Raw genomic sequence first — 21403 nt, 5'->3', positions numbered from 1 at the left:
GATGAGTGACGCTGAGGCCAATTAATCTTTGACAAAGCAGGAAAGTGTCCAATGGAAAAAAGACAGCCTCTTCAACAGGTGGTGTTGGGAGAGCTGGACAGCAACATGAAGAAAAATAAAATTAGACCACTTTCTGACACCATTCACAAAAATAAACTCAAAATGGATAAAGGATCTGAATGTGAGACAGGAAACCATAAAAACCCTTGAGGAAAAAGCAAGAAATAGCCTCCTAGACCTCAATCGCAGCAATTTCTTCCTCGACACATCCCCAGAGGCAAGAGAATCAAGAACAAAAATGAACTACTGGGACCTCATCAAGATAAAAAGCTTCTGCAAGGCAGAGGAAACAATCAAAAAAACTAATAGACAGCCAACAGAATGGGAAAAGATAGTGGCAAATGGCATATCAGATAAAGGGCTAGTATCCAAAATATACAAAGAGCTCACTAAACTCCATACACGAAAAATGAATGATCCAGTGAAGTCTTTATTGTTTAAAGTGCCAAAAAGGCAAGCCATCAGAGGTTTAACTGTAGCCTTGGCCATAAAGAAAGTTGTCGTTAAATTCTTTTGTATTTTAAGAAAATTGGGAGTTTTGCATTATTGAACTTTTGAGAATATTGGATTTAAATTAGTCATGAATTGCTATTAATTTATAAAGGTATTTTTTGACTCTTGGAAAGATAATCACTATCTCTGTGTCAGATTACATTTTTAATCTTTATCATAACCAACATTGTATTTTTTCTTAAGTTTATTTATTTTGAGAGAGAGAGAGTACAAGCAGGGGAGGGACAGGGAGAGAGAGGGAGAGAGAAAATCCCAAGCAGGTTCCATGCTGTCAGCACAGAGCCTGATGCAGGGCTCGATCTCATGAACTGTGACATCATGACCTGAGCTGAAATCAAGAGTCAGATGCTTAACCAACTGAGCCACCCAGGCACACCATATATTTTTAATTACTATTAGAAGAGCATTAGTTTTCAGCAAATGAGCATACACAGGAAAGAATACATTTAATGTTAAGAGTAAAATGGCTGAAGTTTTGTTTGAACTGAAGTTTTGTTTGAAATGATTTTCTAACTGAAAGCCCATGCATTTAACCATAAATGTACTTGTATTCCCATTTTAGGCTTTCATGGGTTCTTCTGTATACAAGTTTGATTTTCCTAATGTCTCTTCTTATGGCGGTCATTGCAACAGCTTCTTCATTATTCCCTCAAAGTAGCTGCGTTGTGATATTTCTACTTTTTTTCCTGTACGGGCTATCCTCTGTGAGTATTTTAACTTGAAGTGGGAATAAAGAACTGTCAAGATTGTTGATTACTATAGCAAAGTGATTATTCTTTGGTTAACTTACAGTTACATTACTGATAAATGACTTTGATGATATAGCATCATTGTACCTCCATATTTCTAGAAAAGGTACACAATATTCTCATGTTTATTTTATTTATTTTTATTATTAAGTAGGCGCCACACTGTGCGTGGGCTTGAGGGGCTTGAACTCATGACCCTGAGATCAAGACCTGAGCTGAGATCAATGGTCGCATGTATAACCGACTGAGGCCCCCAGGTCCCCTGATAGAGTCTTACACTTACATTATAGGGTGATGGGGGATGTGGAAAGGTATGCATTTGTAAATAGAGCTCTTTGACAGTGTTGATATTCACCTGATATATTAGCTAAATGCTGCCTCTTACTGGCCAGCCTTTGTGTCCCTGTGGCTCCAGTTTCTAGTTTGATTGGCCTACGTGCCCATCCATGCTGTACCACTTGTTAGATTTTTTGATGATCATACTTGCTCTTTAACATAATTTGCAAACAACTCAGAGACTTCTACACGCAGTTGCCTGAGTTTGTATCTCATTAACACATGGAGTTTAAAAGATAGGCTCTCTGTTTAAAAGCTGGTTGATTTATTGTTTTGTTCACATGTACACATCTAACTGCAGAAGCACGTGGCTGTTTATGGTTTCTGTAGTGTAGAGGTCATCATGTTTGCCTATTTACATAGGTAACCTGTAGTTTTTAATGTTTGTCATCTTAAATTTTTTAAGGTATCACTATTTCTATGAAAATAAAACATCTTACCATAGCACTGAAATTATTATAATGAAAATATTTTCCATTGAAAATAACTTGTTCCTTCACAAGCAAAACTAATTTTGTTTTCATACCAATGCGTATGAATAATGCATTAACCTTAATATTTATATTTTGCAGGTATTTTTTGCTTTAATGCTGACACCTCTTTTTAAAAAATCAAAACATGTGGGGATAGTTGAATTTTTAGTCACCGTGGCTTTTGGATTTATTGGCCTTTTGATAGTCGTCATGGAAAGTTTTCCCAAGTCACTGGTGTGGCTTTTCAGTCCTTTCTGTCAGTGTACGTTTTTGATTGGTATTGCACAGGTAGGTGTTATATTTATCTTGCTGTCACTACGAAATACTTCTTCTCTCCAGTTCCATGCAGCCTGTTCTACTGCAATGATACTGCCTTTGATTTGCAAAAAAAATTTTTTTTATAATTTCAACTTAAGAAAGGAATGCTATTTGAACCCTGGAGTACATTTTATATATGGGTTTCATTTATATTTTTTCCGTTAAAAAAATTTTTTTTAACATTTATTTATTTTTGAGAGAGACAGATCATGAGCAGGGGAGGGGCAGAGAGAGAGGGACACACAGAATCAGAAGCAGGCTTCAGGTTCTGAGCGGTCAGCACAGAGCCTGATGTGGGGCTCAAACTCATGATCTGTGCTTATCAAGACCTGAGCCGAAGTTGGATGCTCAACCGATTGAGCCACCCAGGCGCCCCTGTATTTTCTCCATTTTTAAGTTTTTCATCTGTATGATCTGTTTAGAAGTTTTCTACCTTGTGTATGTCTTAGTAGTTTATTTTCACCACAGTAGCTCAGTTTGTTGGAAGTCGTTTTAAGAGCCAGGGATTCTCGATTGCTCTGTGGCCTGGCTACACTGCTACTTGGGTATATTTATCTCAGATGTGTACCTGACAGAAAATTGTGAGTGGAGCAAAACAAATTTTTATGGCTGTTATTAGTGAAATAAGTAGGCTGGTGGATTTTATTGCTTTAGGATTCATGGGATTGTCCTTCATCTAAATGATTTTTATATTTATGTATTTATTTTTAAAGTTTTTATTTGATTTTTATTAGTCTATTTTATAGGAGCAGTCAGGTTCTGAGGGAAATACTCTGATGAGAAACTGCTTCTATTACTATAGAACATTAATTTGGTCACTGTACAAAGAAGAAATGTAATTACTTAAAATAACAGGTTATTCACATTGACTAGATAGACTTCTGATTTGTGAGACCTAAGATAGATTAATGTCTATGAGTACTGAATTAATTACTTTGGACCTAAGAGCTGTTGTTTACACATCTTAAGAGTCCACTGAGTTCTCCTTCACTTAGGAAAGTAGATTTGTAGATTCATGGGTTTTTGTTGCTTGGGAAGGGCTTTTCAATGTCATTTAATCATCTCCTTCATTTCAGATGAGGAGACTGAAATCCAGAATGGTGTAATTTACATTGATTCACCTAATGGCAGATCTGGGATCTGAATGAGGCCTCAATCTCTAGTACATTTCCTTCTGCTCTGTCACATGCATTTACTGTGAATAATTGAATCGTTGTATTAATTCATTCGAATACCTTCTCCCCCTTTTCAGTATTGAAAAGATGCTGATCTAATTTTATCCTGTAATACTTAATTTGTTTGACTTCCATGTGGACCATTTGTTTGCATCAGTTGGTAGTACCAGCATACTTTATTTTTTTATTTCATTTGATCATCATAACATTTTTTATTGTTTCATTGATAATCCTAACATTTATTTCACTTGATAGCCATAACATTAGAATTAAATGCCCGTGGAAGGGATGTATACTAATTTTAGAAACATAACATTAAAAAGGATTAAAATGGATTGTTGTGATAAACTTATTATTTTGGTAAAGTTTCTATTGTTTTCCTTATAATTTTGTTATAATTTGGTAGTTTGTTGAATTTGCTGAAAGGCACAGTTTGGTTACCATCCTTCTGGATGTAATGAGTAACTCTAAGTAGTGTTAGCTTTTGCTTATTTGTATAGTTTTTATATAATAAAGTTGGTGTTTCTGTTTTCTAGGTCATGCACTTAGAAGATTTTAATGAAGGTGCTTTGTTTTCCAATTTGACCGAAGGCCCATATCCTCTAATTATCACTCTTGTCATGCTAGCACTTAATAGTGTGTTCTATGTCCTCTTGGCTGTCTATCTTGATCAAGTCATTCCAGGTATGCAGGTACCTGTTCGACTTTACTTCATAGATGTTAATTTTTTTGTTCACATAGGGTCCACTTGGTTTAAATGTTTTCTTCTAGCCAGAGTACTCTAGTCATATATGTTGTTTAAAGTCTTAATTTAATTTTAAATAAGTACATTTTGTACCTGTGCCTTAATGACTAGTGAATGTAGGGAGATTCTGTTAAAAAGAGAGCAGTTTGCTTTGAAAACCTAAGTTTCTAACTGAATTTATCCTGTCGTCCTTATGTTAGTCTTTGCTGGCTAAAGTATTTCACTATTTTACCCTCTAAGATGCAGAACTATGAGGTAATCTTGTAACAGTTCTTCTTATCCATCATGCATCTCTAGCCAACTCCTGTAGGTTGAAAATACTATCAAAATAATCTAATACTCCCTTGACTTTCTCCTTTGTGTTCCTCGTTACTTTTGTCTGTGCTCCAGACTGGCACTTATATGGTAACTACTAGACAGTGTGGCTTTTAAAATTTGAATTAATTAGAATTAAATAAATGAACAGTCCATTTCCTCGGTAACACAGGTCACCTTCCGACTGCTTAGTAAGCCACACGCAGCTGTCCGTCACCATATGGAACAGTACACATGCAGGGCATTTCCATCACCGCGGAAGACCTGCAGGGCAGCGCTCGTCTGGACTGTTGCAGTGTCTCTCGTCTCCTTGCCATTCCCTTTAATCAAAATTAATCACTTGCTCAAAAATCATCTTGCTAGGCATATCCTAGCGAATTAAATAGAAACACTTTATGTATGAGTGTCCTTCACATTACTTTTACATATTTAATCTCTCCTTTCACTCTCTACCTCCTTATTATATTTTATATTCATCCAAATAACCCGATTTACCTATTTAAACTCAGCTTCAGTGAATCTGTTAGATTGTTTTTAGTTACTCTTAACAGAAAATCTTTTTAATTGGCTTAAGCAAGAAGGAAACTGGTTGTTTTACTTAAAAGGAAGTCCAGAGATAGGATGGGCTCTGAATTGGTTGACTTGCTGCACTGTGTCATCTGGGACTCACATTCTCCAAGCTTTCCCCCCGTGTCTGAGTCTGGTGGGTTTGCTCTCCTCCTGGCTGCTGTGGTCTGCTTCTTTGTTCCTGTCCAGCAGGGGAGGGAGGCTGCATCTTCCCCCACCTAAACCCTTCGCTTCTGACTGTCACATGCTGACCGCCAGACACCAGGGAATGCCACGTGCTGATCGGATCAGTGAGGATCCTGTCCATAGTCAGGATCACATCAGGATGTGGCCATCTAGAAGAGGATATTTTTTTTTAAAAATGGGAAGTGTCGGCTTTTGGGGGGAAAGAGGTGAAAATGGATATGTACTGTGTGAGCAACCATCACCGTCTACGTGTCTAAGTCGTCATCGCCTGTCCTGTTGCTGTGTTACCCTCCTGACTTTAAAAAGTCTTCTCCATGGACTGTATCCACTTTTCTCAGCACTCGCTGTTTTCAAAGACACCTGAGATGACAGTCACGCAAGCCTTCTGGACATATTCCCTGCTCCGGCACCAGCTGTTCCTCCTCTGAACTCTTAGTGGCACCACGCGCGGCATGCTTCCTGTCTGCAGCGTGTGGTCAGCGTGCGGGGCGCCTTTGGGCCAGAAAATGCGCTGTTCACCTTTACGTTCTCAAGTACTCTGAGCGTCTCAGACTGTTGCGGACTAGAATTATTTGTCAGTAAGAACATTTTTCACACAATGCTGACTTAACACTTTCTATGTGAACTTTAGCTCTAGGTCATGTGTTTCACATGTTGCCTTTATGATTTAAAATCCAGTTTTTAGAAATAATTTGTGAGGGTAATTCAATTTTGTTTGTTTTTTTTAGGGGAATTTGGCTTACGGAGATCATCTTTATATTTTCTAAAGCCATCCTATTGGTCAAAGAGCAAAAGAAATTATAAGGAGTTATCAGAGGGCAATGTTAATGGAAATATTAGTTTTAGTGAAATTGTTGAGCCTGTTTCTTCCGAATTTGTGGGAAAAGAAGCCATAAGGTATGATACAATCTTTGGCAACTTAGGTATAAGAAGTATAGAAGTACTGCTGCATTTAAATCCTATTTTTAAGATAATGTATATAAGTATTGTATCTTAAGAGATTGGCACACATCTCATGATTTTTAGAACACAGAATTAATATGGGCTATTTCTCTTCTAAGTTCTTTCTTTGCAACCATTTAGAGTAAGGTTATGTTAGGTGTGAACTTTTATGTTTCAATGGAAATTTTTAAAAGTAATGAAACCTAGTATTTATGCAATTAAGCTGTTTTCAGATTTCCATTATATAGATTGGAACCGAATAAAAATTAACTTTATAGTTTTATTCAGGCTGTGTTGTCTAAGTTATATAACATATTGTCCTCTGTTAACAATTTCATAGACCTTTAGGTATTGTGACTCAGTATCAGTTTAATTTTTATGAACACAAGAAACTTACTGCTATGCCTTTCTAGATCCATGAAGACCAAATTTAAAAAATAACAGGAAGAAGAAAGAGAAAAAAATAAAAGAAAAAAATGAAAGAAAAAGTGAAGTATAATATGCGTTTTTCAAATTTAAGAAAAATGTATAAAAGCACGGGAGAGGGCATATGCTAGGATGTAATAAGTGGGTTAATGGTCTGAAGGGCAGAATTGAAAGTGGTTGACAAAACCATGAATTCTTTAAGAAGTTATTGGGGACATTCAAAGTGGAATGAGAGAACCACTTCACGTTTATGGATAGTTTGAAATGTGTGCTAATGTGAAATACAGCGTTTGGTTTCTAATCTCCCTTAAGTGTTGTAACAAGTGTTTGATAAATTAGAAAAGAGAAATGTATTAAAAATGAAAAGACATCTATAAATTGCTTGAGCCAAAGGCTTTATTTTTAGAAGTTGAATATGAATGAATAATACTTAAGATGGAGAGTACTACTGAATGCTTTTGTGGTTTCTTTACAGTAATTTTATAATTATTGGCACCTCTCTTAGGTTCATTGTTTTAGTAGGAAGGTACTTTATTATTATTCCTATTAAATATGACAGCTTTGATAAAAATACTACACATGGAAACACAAGCCTTACAAATTGCTTTAAATACTTAAAGTAGAAAATGGTGTTTTTCAGGATCAGTGGTATTCAGAAGACATACAGGAAGAAAGGTGAAAATGTGGAGGCTTTGAGAAGTAAGTGGCTTTCCTCGTATCTGGTCCATGATTGTAAAGTACAAATTGGAAAACAATTTACATAGTTTGTGCAAAATTTAAACTTCTTTATCACAATTTTCCCTCATTTAATTACGTGATCAATATTCATAATAAAATTAGCATTAAAATAGTAAAAATAAAAAGTATCTATTAAAGATGAAAAATATTCAATTATTTGAACAAGTCTCTGTCCTTTTTCATTCTATTACTATGCATGTGTCTACATGTTAGTTACCTTGTTTTTCCTTTTCACCCAGCACAGTTTCTCAACCTTGGCACTACTGACATTTTGAGTCTAGTAATTCCTTGCTGTGGGAACTATTCTGAGACTTGTAGAATGTTTAACAATGTGTAAGCATTCTTCAAAATGAACAGAATATATAAATGCACGCACACACACGTATACACAGAGAGCAGGGTGAGCTGGAGGGAGAAGGGAATGAGGGGTTATTTTTAAGAAATTGGTCCACGTGATTGTGGGGCCTGGCAAGTCTGAAATCTATAGGGCAGCGTGGCAGCCTGGGACTCAGCTACGAATTAAAGTTGCAGGCTTGTCCGAAATTCATAGGGTTGGCTGTCGGGCTGGGAACTCAGGACCTCTATGCTGCGGTCTTGGGATAGAGTTCTTCCTTCTCAGGGAAAGCTGTTTCTGCTCAGCAGGCTTGCTTTCAGCTGACTAGAAAGAGGGCTCACCGGTATTACTGAGGGCATCCAGATTGGAAAGGAAGCAGTATGCTGATATGAATATAAATTTAAACAATCTGATTAGACCTACAAAAATGTTAGTGGAACTAAAAAGTGAACTTAGTAAGGAGAAAGAATATAAGATAAATATGGAAAAATCAATTGTGCTTCTATAGACTACTAACAGAGAATCAGAAATTAAAATTTACGGAGCACCTGGGTGGCTTAGTCAGTTAAGCACCAGACTCTCGATTTTGACTCATGTCATGATTTCACAGTTTGTGAGTTCGAGCCCCGTATAAAGTTCCACGCTGACAGGGTGGAGCCTACCTGGGATTCCCTCTCTTCCTGTCTCTTTCTGCCCCTCCCCTGCTAGTGTATTTTCTCTCAAAAATAAACTTTTCAAAAGTCCATTTTATATTAAAAAAAGAAATTAGGGGCGCCTGAGTGGCTCAGTTGGTTAAGCCTCCGACTTTGGCTCAGGTCACGATCTCACATTCGTGGGTTTGAGCCCAACATCGGGCTCTGTGCTGACAGCTCAGAGTCTGGAGCCTGCTTCTGATTCTGTGTCTCCCTCTTTCTGCCCCTCCCTGCTCATGTTCTCTCTCTGTCTCAAAAATAAATAAAACATTAAAAAAATTTAACAAAAGAAATTAAAATTAACCTATACTTACCTAAAAATGTATTTACAGATAAATCTGACAAAAGAATTACAGATTAAAACCACAAGAGATCACTATGCACTTAGTAGAATGATTAAAATTATTATTTTCCATATACATTATGTGATGCTCACCATAAGTGAAGCCCCCATCTGTCACCACATGACACCGTAGAATGATGAAAATGGAAAAGGCCGAGCACCGAGTGCGGTGAGGATGGAGACCTGGAGCTCACGTGCTGCCGGAGGGAAAGTGAAACGGCACAGCTGCTTGGGAACATAGCTTAGTTTGTGAGGAAGTGAAGTAGACAACTATTGTGTGATCTGGCCATTTTAGTTTTAATTTGGCCAGCAGAGGGGAAAATAATTTTATCCTAAGACTTATACATGAATATTTATTGTAAACTTATTTGTTACACAAAAACTGAAAACATCCCCAAATGCCTTTTAATAGGCAAACGTATAAACCATCTATGGTCTATCCGTACAGTGGAATGCTAGTCACCAATAAAAAGGAATGAATTCTTAATACATGCAACAACATGGATGAATCTCAAAATAATTATGTAAAGGAGCTAGAAAGAAAACAGTACCCAGTGTAAGATTACATTTATATAAAATAGAAGAGGCAGAACTAATCTGTGGTGAAAAAGAGCAGATCAGTGGTTACCTGGAGTTGGGGGGCAGGGGGTGGAATAGAGCGAGGAGGGCATTTTGTGGAGATGGGTGAGTCCATCATCTGGGTAGTGGTGAAGCTTTTGTGTTGTATCCACATGTCAGACTTAGCAGTTTGTTTAAGTTGCCAAATTGATTGTTACAGGTTACTCTTAATAATCTCTTTTAAATGTCTGTAGAACCTGTGATGATGTTCTCTCTCTTCATTATATATTTAGTAATTTGTAATTATTTTTTCATTTTTTTAAGTGGGTTTATCAATTTTATTAATCTTTTCAAGGAATCAACTTTGTTTTATCATATATATGTTTGCAGTTAACTCTGTTATTTCTGTATGATGACTTTCTTTGGGTTTAATTAGTTTTGCTTTCCCTAGCTTCATTTTTTTTTAATGTTTTATTTCTCTTTTTTTTTTTTTTTTTTTGAGAGAGAGGGATGGTGTAAGCAGGGGAGGGCCAAAGAGAGAGGGAGACACAGAATCCAAAGACAGGACCCAGGCTCTGAGCAAGCTGTCAGCACAGAGCCCGATGCGGGGCTCGAACCCATGAACCGTGAGATCATGACCTGAGCCGAAGTCGGACCCTTAACCGACTGAGCCACCCAGGTGTTCCCTTAGCTTCATTAAAAAAAAAATGTTTATTTTGAGAAAGACTGAGAGCATGAGCAGGAGAGGAGGAGAATGAGGAGGAGGAGGAGGAGGAAGAGGAGGAGGAGGAGGAGAGAGAATGAATGAATGAATGAATCCTAAGCAGTCTCCATACTATCAGCACAGATGCTGACAAAAGGCTCCATCTTACGAATCATGAGATCATGACCTGAGCCAAAATTAAGAGTCAGATGTTTAACTGACTGAGCCACCCAGGGCCCCTTCCTAGTTTCTTGATATGGAATCGGTTATTATTTCTGTCCTAACCTGTATGCTTTAGCCACTCTAATGCTCAGTGGCTTATGGGAGTTATTACTTAGCTGTGGCTGAGGCATCTCTGGTTTGGTTCTTCAGTCAGTTTGTGGATTATCTGGGATTGAATGGTCGTCTGGTCACATAATTGACCAACAGGCTAGTTGGTCTAGTGGACTGTAGGCAGGATAATTTACCTCTTTTATATGGTTTCACATCCTCTAGTAGGTTAGTTGGGATGGAAGCAGTTGATATTTTTTATTATGACATTTCTAATTTTCCCCCTGCTGGCTTCTTAGTTACACATGCCCATCTTAGAAATTACTCTAGATAATTTAACATACATCCTTGACTTACAAGTTAGTGGTTTTACCAAATTTATAGAATGGTAAAGCAAGAAAAGGAAGTCCAGAAACTTACTTTTATCCCTACTTATCTCTTTATGCCTGTGCCAAATTATATGCTGTTGTTTTCATGTATTTTAATTCTACATATATTTTAAGCCAAAAATAATGTTATTAGCATTGTTTTTAAAAGGCTGTTCCATTTATATTTACTTGTGTATTTACCATATCATTTATCTCTGTTACTTCCTGCATTTCTGATCATTCAACTAGGATGTGTGTGTGAAAAATAATTTTTTGCTGTTTTCTTTAATTCAGGTCTGCTGATATTTGTTACATTCTCTCAGTTTTTGTCTGCAAATATATTTTTTTCTCCTTTGGTTTTAGAGGACATTTTTCTGAATATGCAATTTCAGTTTGATGGTAATTTCTTTTTCAGCACTTGAAAATGTGATCTCTTGTCCCTCTTTTCCATTGTTTTGATTGCAGAGGTAACGGTTGGTTTTATTATTTCTCTGTTATTGGAAAATACTGTTACCCTGCCTGTTTTTAAAGATCTGTTTTGGGGGGCACCTGGGTGGGTCAATGAATTGAGCATCCGACTCCAGCTCAGGCCATGATCTTGCAATTGGCTGGTTTGAGCCGCACATTGGGCTCGCTGCTGTCAATGCAGAGTCACTTAGGATCTTCAGTCCCCCTCTCTCTGCCCCTGCCCCTCTTTCTCTCTCTCTCTCTCTCTCTCTCTCTCTCTGCCAAAAAGTAAACATTAAAATAAAATGTAAAGATCTCTTTTTGGTTTTCAGCAGTTTTACTGCCACATGCCTTAGTGTTTGTTTTACATTTATTCCACTTTGGTTTTACAAGTGCTTCTTGAATCTGTGGCTTGATATCTTTCTTCTGTTTCAAAAATTTTTCAGCCATATCTTTTCCGGTATTTTCCAGTATTGCTTCTGTCCTATATTCTCATCCTTTAGGTTTATTATTATTACATGTTACAACTTACCATTTTATCCCATTTATTTTTTATGCTCTTTCTGAAATTTTAATTGTTTTCTTCTCTGTGCTTTAGTCTAGATATTTTCTTTTGACTTTTCTTGTCATTTACTAATTTTCTATAGTTGGGCCTATTTGATTAAACTATCTTAGTGAAATATTTTTCACTTATCTTTTCCAGTTCCTGTCTTGCCACTGGGTTCTTTTATATGGTTTTTAGTTCTTTGCAGCATTCTCTTGAGAGCAGGATAGCATGGCTGTTTTAGAATTTTCTCTGATGGTGACAATATCTACATGTCCTCTAGGTCTGGTTCTGTCACCTGTCATTTCTGTTGGGTTTTTATCTTCTTTTGATGTTTCCTGCCTTGTTTTTGACTGAGTGCTATGTATTGCATATGAAAACTGTAGGATTATCTGATGCTCTGGATGATGTCATCTTCCTCCGGAGAGTATTTATTTTTGCTTCCGGCCTGCAGATCACTTTCATCAGGTGAGAGACTGCAGGGACTCAAAGTTGGGTTTTCAGATCCTTCCTTGTCTTTTGTCCTCCTTCAGTCACTGACATATCCATCCAGTCATACTTCTTCATTTCGTTTTTCTTTTATTTAAATTGAATTTCTCAAGTGTCTGCTATTTCCATGCTGTTGGTTAGTTTCTAGGTTTTTGCTAATATGTTTACCATGGGAACCTTGTTAATACCCTTGGGAACAAATTTTTGTTTGTCTTTTTGTTTCAGTTACGTTCGAAAGTCCCAAAAGTGAGGACACAGAAACCCTCCCCAGTGTTTTGTATATTCTCGAAATCTGTTAATACAAGTTTATTTTTATTACTCTTGTTGCTCATACCATTGACTATAATAAGAATTATGCTGTTAAATATGCTAATAACTTTAAATCCTCCATTAAACATTTGTTTCAAGACTGCTCAAGTATTATGTATTATTTAGTATAGCTCAACAGAAATAAAAATCACATTTGAGTCTTCTTTCCTGAACTAGATTTGTCATTTGACATATATGAAGGTCAGATTACTGCATTACTTGGTCACAGTGGAACAGGAAAGAGTACTTTGATGAATATTCTTTGTGGACTATGCCCGGCTTCTGATGGTGAGAGTTTTCTGACTAAAAAAAAAAAAAAGCAATTCCTGGGTTTATTAGTGTTGTTAACCAAAGTATCACAATATAGTTATTTATCCTTGAAACATGTACTGATTGATTTTTTTTAATGATTTAGTACCAACCTCAGTGTCTGTCAAGGTGTTTTTTTATTATTTTTTGATTATACATTTTTTTAATAGAAAATAAAAGTGATTCAGTTATGTTTAATAAAAATGATCTGATTTTGTACTTATTTTATAAGATATTTTGTGTTTTTCATTTTCAAGGAAGAATAAGTCAGTAATTGAAAATTAAATGAGACCTATAGCCATTTTAGATTATAGATATAGATATCTAAATGTGCAACAGTAATTCAAAAGGAAAGAATTTTGATAAAGGCCAGATCATCTCCTAAAATACAATTATAAGAGCAGTAATACCTTACATGTATAATTGTGATTGCCCTATAGGTGAGAATTTAATATGGCAGCTCCATATTTCCACAGTAACCAAATCTAGTGGCAGTGCAATGAATACTTTGCTTTAAGAAAGGCTGACTTTCCATGTGTGGAATCTGCATTTCTTAAAATGTAGTTTAACTTGTAAAATCGGTTTAATTTTGTTGTTTATCCCTAATTGTGTCACTTTCTGATGAAAGTAGTGATATCTTACATTTAATAAAAACTCGTGATTTTTCTTATAATTCTCCATGAATTATCACATTGATTTAATAGTTCTGAAATTAAGTGAGACATATTAGTGTTCAGTTTATAGAAGAGAAGAACTGGAATTCAGATTGATTTTTTCAAGACCATATATCTAGTTAGGGGAAAATTTTTAGTTTCTTTGTTCTCTCCCCTTATTGATTAATGCCTGGAAAGAAAATTGCTGCTGGAATAGAAGTGTAAATAATGCACCAGTGAACATATGTTCAGCATTAAGCTCTGGTTCCTTGCTCTTTTCACTATGTAATATCAACTGAAAATGCAGGGAAATAAGGTTGAAATATAAGTTGGAAGTAGATCACCATAGTACGGAAACAAGGGTATATTATGCCTTCTGAGTTTATATTAATTCATAGCTTACAAGTTTATTACATATAAGTAGCTAAGTTATTAGTATACATTAAAGCATATATACTTCTGAATAAATATAGTTAGTATAAATTGAAATATATATTTTGCTTTTAGGATTTGCATCTATATATGGATACAGAGTCTCAGAAATAGACGAAATGTTTGAAGCAAGAAAAATGATTGGCATTTGTCCACAGTTAGATATACACTTTGATGTGTTGACAGTAGAAGAAAACTTATCCATTTTGGCTTCAATCAAAGGAATCCCAGCCAATAATGTAATACAAGAAGTATGTCATTCAAGTAGAAATTTTTACTTATTCCTTGTCAATTAATAACCTTCTGTAATAACTGGTATAAAAATGCTTGAAAATCAGAATAACCTGTTCTGAGCCCGTAAACAGAAATTCCTTACAAAGAATTAGATGGAATTTGGATTAAATATTTTAGCACATATAAAATGTCCTCGTTTCATCTTGAGGATACCAGCCTCTCAATATAGGTTTTTCTTTTCTTCCTTCCTTTTCTTTTGCATCTGCCTTTCTTCACTCACACACACACACACACACACACACACACACACACACACACACACACACACACACACATGCGCCTTCACACTGATCCTTGCACCACCACCCAGGGAGCCACAAAAGTAAAACAGACCTTTCAACCAGGACTCCTTATATGTGAATACATGTCAAAATTAAATTCTGTACTAAAAGAACATTTTAAAAGTTGATATTAAAATTGGGACATTTAAAAATTAACATTGATAATTATGTAAATGATATAATTTTAAAAATAACATTGTTCTCACATTACAGGTGCAGAAAGTTTTACTGGATTTAGACATGCAGGCTATCAAAGATAATCAGGCTAAAAAGTTAAGTGGTGGTCAGAAAAGAAAACTGTCTTTAGGAATTGCTGTTCTTGGGAATCCAAAGGTAAATAAATGTTAATGTATTATACACAAATATAATGTATTGTATGTTTATATATGATAACATACTATGTAAAGTGTCATACGTTATTATGGATGTAATTATAGTAATAAGGTTTCGAAACTAGAGTCAAAGATAAAACCTATTTTTTTTTAATGTTTATTTTTGAGAGAGTATGTGCAGGAGAGGGGCAGAGAGGGAGACACAGAATCCGAAGCAGGCTCCAGGCTCTGAGTTGTCAGCACAGAGCCCAAACTGTGAGATCATGACCTGAGCTGAAGTCGGATGCTTAACCGAGTGAGCCACGAGGCGCCCCAAAACATGTTTACTATAGTGGTTACTTCTAGGAAGGGAGATGGAAAGGATGGACTATATGCAGTGTTTTATTTATTTATTTTTAAAGATCTGTAGATCTCAGTGGGTTAAGCATCCAACTTCAGCTCAGGTCATGATCTCATAGTCACTGGGTTTGAGCCCCGTGGTAGGCTCTGTACTGACAGTTTGGAGTCTGGAGCCTGCTTTGGATTCTGTATCTCCCTCTCTCTCTGCCCCTCCTCTGCTCATGCTCTGTCTCTCTCTCTCTCAAAAATAAATAAACATTTAAAAAAAAAAAAAGGATCTGTAGGAAATATGGCCCAAAAATGACTGATTAAATTCCACTGGTAGCTATAACAGTATTATTCTAATATTCTCTATATTTTTCTATGTGTTAATAATAGTTCATAATAAATAAAACCAAAGGAATTGTTCAGTTTTTCACTGTCCTGCCGATTTTCTTTGTGGTCATGTTTGTTCTGTGCTGTTCTCTGTCCTGTCGAAACAGCCATCTGATGCAGTACTCCGCACAGTGTTGTTAGCAAGCTGCGGCCAGGCGCCTCCTGGTCCCCACTAGCCTGCCCCATCTCCCCTGCTGCTCTACAGCTTGGGGAGTGCCTCTGGGTTCTGGTTTTGTGTTAATGTATCTTTCTCCCAACCTCCACCAATATTTTGTTTTTTAGTTTATTTATCTTACTGTTTTACACTTATGTCTTGTATCTCACTGATGTTAGTCTTTTCTGTTGAAACAAGGAAAATACTCCAAACTGATAATTTAAAAATTTATGCTATCTCATATCTGAATGAAAAACTCAGATCTAATATACTTCTGATTGGAAATAGTAATTTGAAATGGGAAAGCTTCTCAATGTCCACATAAATTCATGTATTGTAGTTTTTCTGAGGATTCTTTGCCATTCCCTACTCTTTTTCCTACAGATACTATTGCTAGATGAACCAACAGCTGGAATGGACCCCTGTTCTCGTCATATTGTTTGGAATCTTCTGAAATACAGAAGATCTAATCGGGTGACGGTGTTTAGTACTCATTTCATGGATGAAGCTGACATTCTTGCTGGTGAGATTTTCGCTTTATTTTTGTAGGATAAGCTCATGGGGCCACAATAGGAGATGGACACAAAGATACTAAATTCTGAGGAATAAATAAAGAAGCTGTGTGTTCTTCATAGCTGTGTGTTTTAAACTTTTAAAAAATCACTTACTTTTGTGTTGGGGGTTCTGCAGACTGTCTGAGGTCCAGTAATTTGCTAAAAGAACTAGGCCTCAGCATACAGTTATCCTGATGAGCTATTACTGCAGGACTTCAAGGATACAGAGCAGAATCAGCAAAATGAGAAGGCACATAGGACACGGAGGAAACCAGACATGAGCTTCCAAAAATCCTTCCCAGTGAAGTCACACAGAGCATGCTTAATTTCTCTAGCAATGAGTTGGTAATGACGTATGTGAGATGTTGTCTACTAACAAAGGTCATTAGAGACTCAGTGCTCAAGGTTTTTACCAGGTGCTGGTCAGAGAGGCCCCTTCAACTACCATATACCAGAATTCCCCTCTCCCAGAAGGAAGCAAAGTGTTCAGCACAATTTATGCCATAGATTTATTTTTTCAGTAGTATCTTTGCTCTTTAAAGTGTTTAAAAACCCAATATAGTGACATTTTGTTTCTGTTGCTTTTTTGTTGTTTTTACCTTTGATTATAAAAGGAATTGTGAAGGCACTTTTAGTAGTAAGGCTTTTAGGAAGAGTCTGAGGTATGTGGAGCTGTCGTGGGAAAGTGGACTCCGGAGGCAGAGCTGCCTGGGCACAGTTTCTGGCTTTGTCGCCTCCTGGCTCCATGAAACAGGAGCAACCTGTGTATTTCCTCATTGCCTCTGTGTTCTCATTTGAAAAACCAAGTAATGATAATCTGGTACCTTTCCGATAAGGTTGTGGTGATCGTATAATGATACTTAATGATATTGGTGTCTCATTGTAATTCATAAAATATAAATATGCCTATTAATCCTGTTACTAACTTAAAATTGAAATGCAAATTTCTGTTTGCAGATAGGAAAGCTGTCATATCACAAGGAATGTTGAAATGTGTTGGTTCTTCAATTTTTCTCAAAAGTAAATGGGGGATTGGCTACCGCCTAAGGTATCTTTTATTCTTTATTGACTTTATCCTCTATAGTATTCTTGGTCTACTGTTATTTATTTCAGGTTTGCCGTAATATTAGTGCTGTGGCCATTTTTTATGGCACTAACTTCAAGCATTCAGAATTTACTTTTGGTTGTTTATTGAGTAATTATTTTTAAAAAATACGATTTCTGTTTTTTTCTAGCATGTACATAGACAGATACTGTGCCACAGAATCTCTTTCAGCCCTGGTTAAACAGCACATACCTGCAGCCACTTTATTACAGCAGAATGATCAACAGCTTGTGTATAGCTTGCCTTTTAAGGACATGGACAAATTTGCAGGTATAACTCTCGGTTTCCTGGTTACTGGACCAGGATCTTGCATTGGGAACCGATTTTCTTGGTTTACTTTGTTGTACACGTCTCTATGTCATAATATTTACATGTTCCCAGGTGGCTGAAGTTAATATTCCATTTCTGCTTTATTTTGCTTTTGAAAATGACAAGCTACAAGCTAATGTGGGATGTTTTATCATTTTTTTTGTTTTTATTTTTTATTTTTCAACAAACAGCATGCAAAAAACAGTAGCTAATATGTTAAATAAATGTATTTGCTTTTTTGTCAGGAAATAGATCACTCCATTTGCTTAGAGGCCTCCTGGGAGTATGTAATTATACACAAACACATATGATTGTTTATATGTGTTCTCAGGTTCTTTCCCAATTTCATGATGCCATAATGAATTACATGATAATATGGTAAACCCTTAAATTATTTTGATTGTGGCATTACTTTTCTACTCTACAATGAGAAACTCAAACTTGGTGTCCTTTATCTGTTTAGGATCTCTTAATAACCAAAAGGGTGTTCTCATGCAGATATGTTGTGCAGAATTCCCATAACATTTAAAATTTCCTGTGTTAAAGTGATTTTTTTCCCCCCAAGGGAAAAAATCATTAACTGGAATGAAGTACATACTGCCAACTTAATGAACCCTACCTATCATTCTGTCTGTGAAATATTTTCTAGATTTAATTTATAATATGACAAATACTGATATATCTCTATAAACAAACATTCTTTTGGGTCCTTAGCAGTTTTTAACAATGTTAATGGAAAAGTTTGAGAACCACTGTGCTAATAAATTTAGTCACATCTCAGATTGAAAGGATATTTTAGGATAATTCATGATGATATGCTTAACTGCACAACATTCTTTTATTTATTTTTTTCTTTTAGGTTTATTTTCTGCTCTAGACACTCACTCAAATTTAGGTGTTATTTCTTATGGTGTCTCCATGACAACTTTGGAAGACGTGTTCTTAAAGCTAGAAGTTGAAGCAGAAATTGATCAAGCAGGTAAAAACAAAACTGTCACAAAAAGTTTTTGGCAGTGAACCAGGCAGATGGTGAACAAGATAGATAATTATATAAGCATATGAAATACGCATTTGGGGGAAGGAAGGATAGATAAATAAGATAAGCACATAAGTGAGATACTTACTGATAGTAACAGGAGTTATGAAGGAGAGAATTGGGGGGTCTTGGGAGGGACGACTTAGATCGCATCTTCAGGGAGGACTGTGTGGGGTGATAACTTGCACGAGGACAAAACCTGAATAGTATTGCGGAGCTCTCCAGCTCAAGGGAACTGCTACCACGGACTGTTAATTCAGGAATGAGATAGAGGATTTCGATGACAGTGAAAAGGCCGCTGTGGATGGGGTTTAGAGAGCCAGGCAGATTATAGGGGAGGGCCGGATCATGGTTAGTCTTTGAATGTCTGGAAAAGAAATTGGTTTGTTTCCTTCGTACAGCATGAAGCTATCAAGAGTTTTAAAGCAAAGGAGTAACATCTGGTTTGCGTGTTAATGCGTTTTAGTCTTTAAACGATGAGTGGATTGTAAAGCAAGAATGGGAGCAGGAGGACCGGTCAGGGAACTGCTGTCTCAGGGGAAGTAGGATGGTCATGAAAATAGGGACCGGGAATCGGCTTGGGTTACTTTCCTGGTACTGGTGGGGTCTTGCTGATGGAGTAAGTGGCAGGTGGTGGGGAGGGAGGAATCGAGAGTAACTCCTAAGCATTTTGCCTGAGAACTGGGAATGGAGTTGCCCTTTCCTGAGAGCAGGGGAGGAGCAAGTTTGTAGGAAGGAGGGATTCAGGCCTGGATTTTGGTTGTATTGTTTGAGATGCCTATTAGACATCCAAGCGGAGGTGTACAGCGGGCAGGGGATTGGCACATTTGGAGCGGAGTGAAGATGTTAGGGCGGAAGACGTAAATTCTCCAGTTAGACTCGGTGGAGCCGAGCAGAGTGAGGTTTTGATGAAATCACTCCAGAAGAGAGTGCAGGTAAAAAGTGGAGGGGGGACCCTGAGGTTGGGCAGTGAAGGGCCAAAAGGGGCTAGAAAGGACCTGTCCTTGCTCTTTTTCTCTTCACAAAAGGCGATGTAAAAACCCAGACAAAAATGGTGTTTTAGGAAGAGGAAGTGATCACTTATTTGCTGATTGCTGGGAATAAGGTGAGAACAGAAAAGATTGTTTTGGTAACAGAGACGACAGTGACGGATTTGATGGAAAGGAAGCTAGTGGTGACCTTGACTGTAGCCTTTTCAGTGGTGGTAAAAGTCAAAGCTGGTTCGTTGCAGTTTAAGGTGAGGATGTGAGTTGAGGAAACTTTCTTACAATTAAAAATTAGCAAGATGGTGGTGGTGGCGGGTCAGGAGGGTGAAGGAAGCAGGTGTTTCTCTTCTACATGGAGAAAGGAGGAAAGGCAGGTTTATGATGGGGACATGATACCAGATTATAGTCAGAAAAAGTTCACATAAAGGTTTTAGATCTTACATAGTTAGAGAAAGAACAAGATCTCAAATTTGGGCATGTGTCCAGTTTGGTAAAATTGAGTAGAGAGAAAGATATGGGAATAGAAGAAATAGAGGAAGTTAGTGATCAGAATACAGAGTGCATTATCAGCGGGTGTGTTTGTAATACCTTGGATGATGGAAGAGATGCTTATACCTGTGGTGCTACATACTTTGAGGTCCAGGGGGGAGTCTGTAGGAATGTTTGGGTAGTGGGAATAAAGATGAGAAGGCTGTGCACTCTGTGGGTGTTATTTCCTTATTCTGTAGCACCTTTAAGCCCACCAGGCAGAATAAACTTGTGTTCAGTTTGGCCAATTTTAATGGTTTTATTTTTCAGAGGTTAAAAGTACCAAATTCTGGGGGTTCCTGGGTGGTTCATTCAGTTAAGTGTCCAACTCTTGCTTTAGGCTCAGGTCATGATCTTTTGGCTTTGTGGGTTCGATCCCTTATATTGGTCTCTGTGCTGGTTGCATGGAGCCTTGGAATTCTCTCTCTCTGCCCCTCCCCCACTAGTACGGTCTCTCTCTCAAAATAAATAAACTTTTTTATTTATTTGTTTGTTTACTTTCATTTTGAAAGTGTATTTACTTATTTTGAGAGAGAGGAAGTACAAGCAGGGGAGGAGGGCCAGAGAGAGAGAGGGAGAGAGAGAGAATTCCCAAGCAGGCTCTGCACTGACAGCACTGTGGGGTTCAAACTCAAACTGTGAGACCATGACCTGAGCTAAAACCAAGAGTTGGATGCTTAACTGATGGAGCCACCCAGGGGCCCCTATTTATTTTTATTTTTTTTTTAATGTTTGTTTATACTTGAGAGAATACAAGCAGGGGAGGGGCAGAGAGAGAGGGAGACACAGAATCTGAAGCAGGCTCCAGACTCTGAGCTGTCAGCACAGAGCCTGACGCAGGGCTGGAAACCATGAACTCTGAGATCATGACCTGAGCCAAAGTCAGATTCTCAACCGACGGAGCCCCCCAGGTGCCCCAAAATAAATAAATAAACTTTAAAAGTATATGTATCAAATTCCAGGGGTGCCTGGGTGGCTCTGTCACGTGGGTGTCCGACTTCGGCTCAGGTCATGATTTCACAGTTCCTGAGTTTGAGCCCTGGGTCAGACTCTGCTGACAGCTCAGAGCCTGGAGCCTGCTTCAGATTTTCTCTCTCTCTCTCTCCCCCCCCTCCC

General features: G+C 37.3%; 1 protein-coding gene across 2 annotated transcripts in view; it reads left to right on the top strand.

Moving 5' to 3' along the window:
• The window catches only part of ABCA5 (ATP binding cassette subfamily A member 5), a 64415-nt gene that overhangs the window by 16340 nt on the left and 26672 nt on the right, over positions 1-21403 (top strand). For both annotated transcript variants that reach the window (XM_029928263.1, XM_029928261.1), the window contains exons 7-18: positions 1136-1277; positions 2231-2419; positions 4161-4308; positions 6166-6334; positions 7446-7504; positions 12778-12888; positions 14070-14245; positions 14783-14902; positions 16154-16292; positions 17281-17371; positions 17559-17698; positions 18597-18716. In XM_029928263.1, coding sequence (XP_029784123.1) covers positions 1136-1277; positions 2231-2419; positions 4161-4308; positions 6166-6334; positions 7446-7504; positions 12778-12888; positions 14070-14245; positions 14783-14902; positions 16154-16292; positions 17281-17371; positions 17559-17698; positions 18597-18716 — 1604 coding nt within the window. The remainder of the gene's footprint in view (positions 1-1135; positions 1278-2230; positions 2420-4160; positions 4309-6165; positions 6335-7445; positions 7505-12777; positions 12889-14069; positions 14246-14782; positions 14903-16153; positions 16293-17280; positions 17372-17558; positions 17699-18596; positions 18717-21403) is intronic.

This window comes from Suricata suricatta, chromosome 17 (assembly GCF_006229205.1).
Source record: "Suricata suricatta isolate VVHF042 chromosome 17, meerkat_22Aug2017_6uvM2_HiC, whole genome shotgun sequence".
NCBI lineage: Eukaryota > Metazoa > Chordata > Mammalia > Carnivora > Herpestidae > Suricata > Suricata suricatta.
Note: the sequence above shows the minus strand (reverse complement) of the source record. Positions and strands in the feature narration are given on the sequence as shown.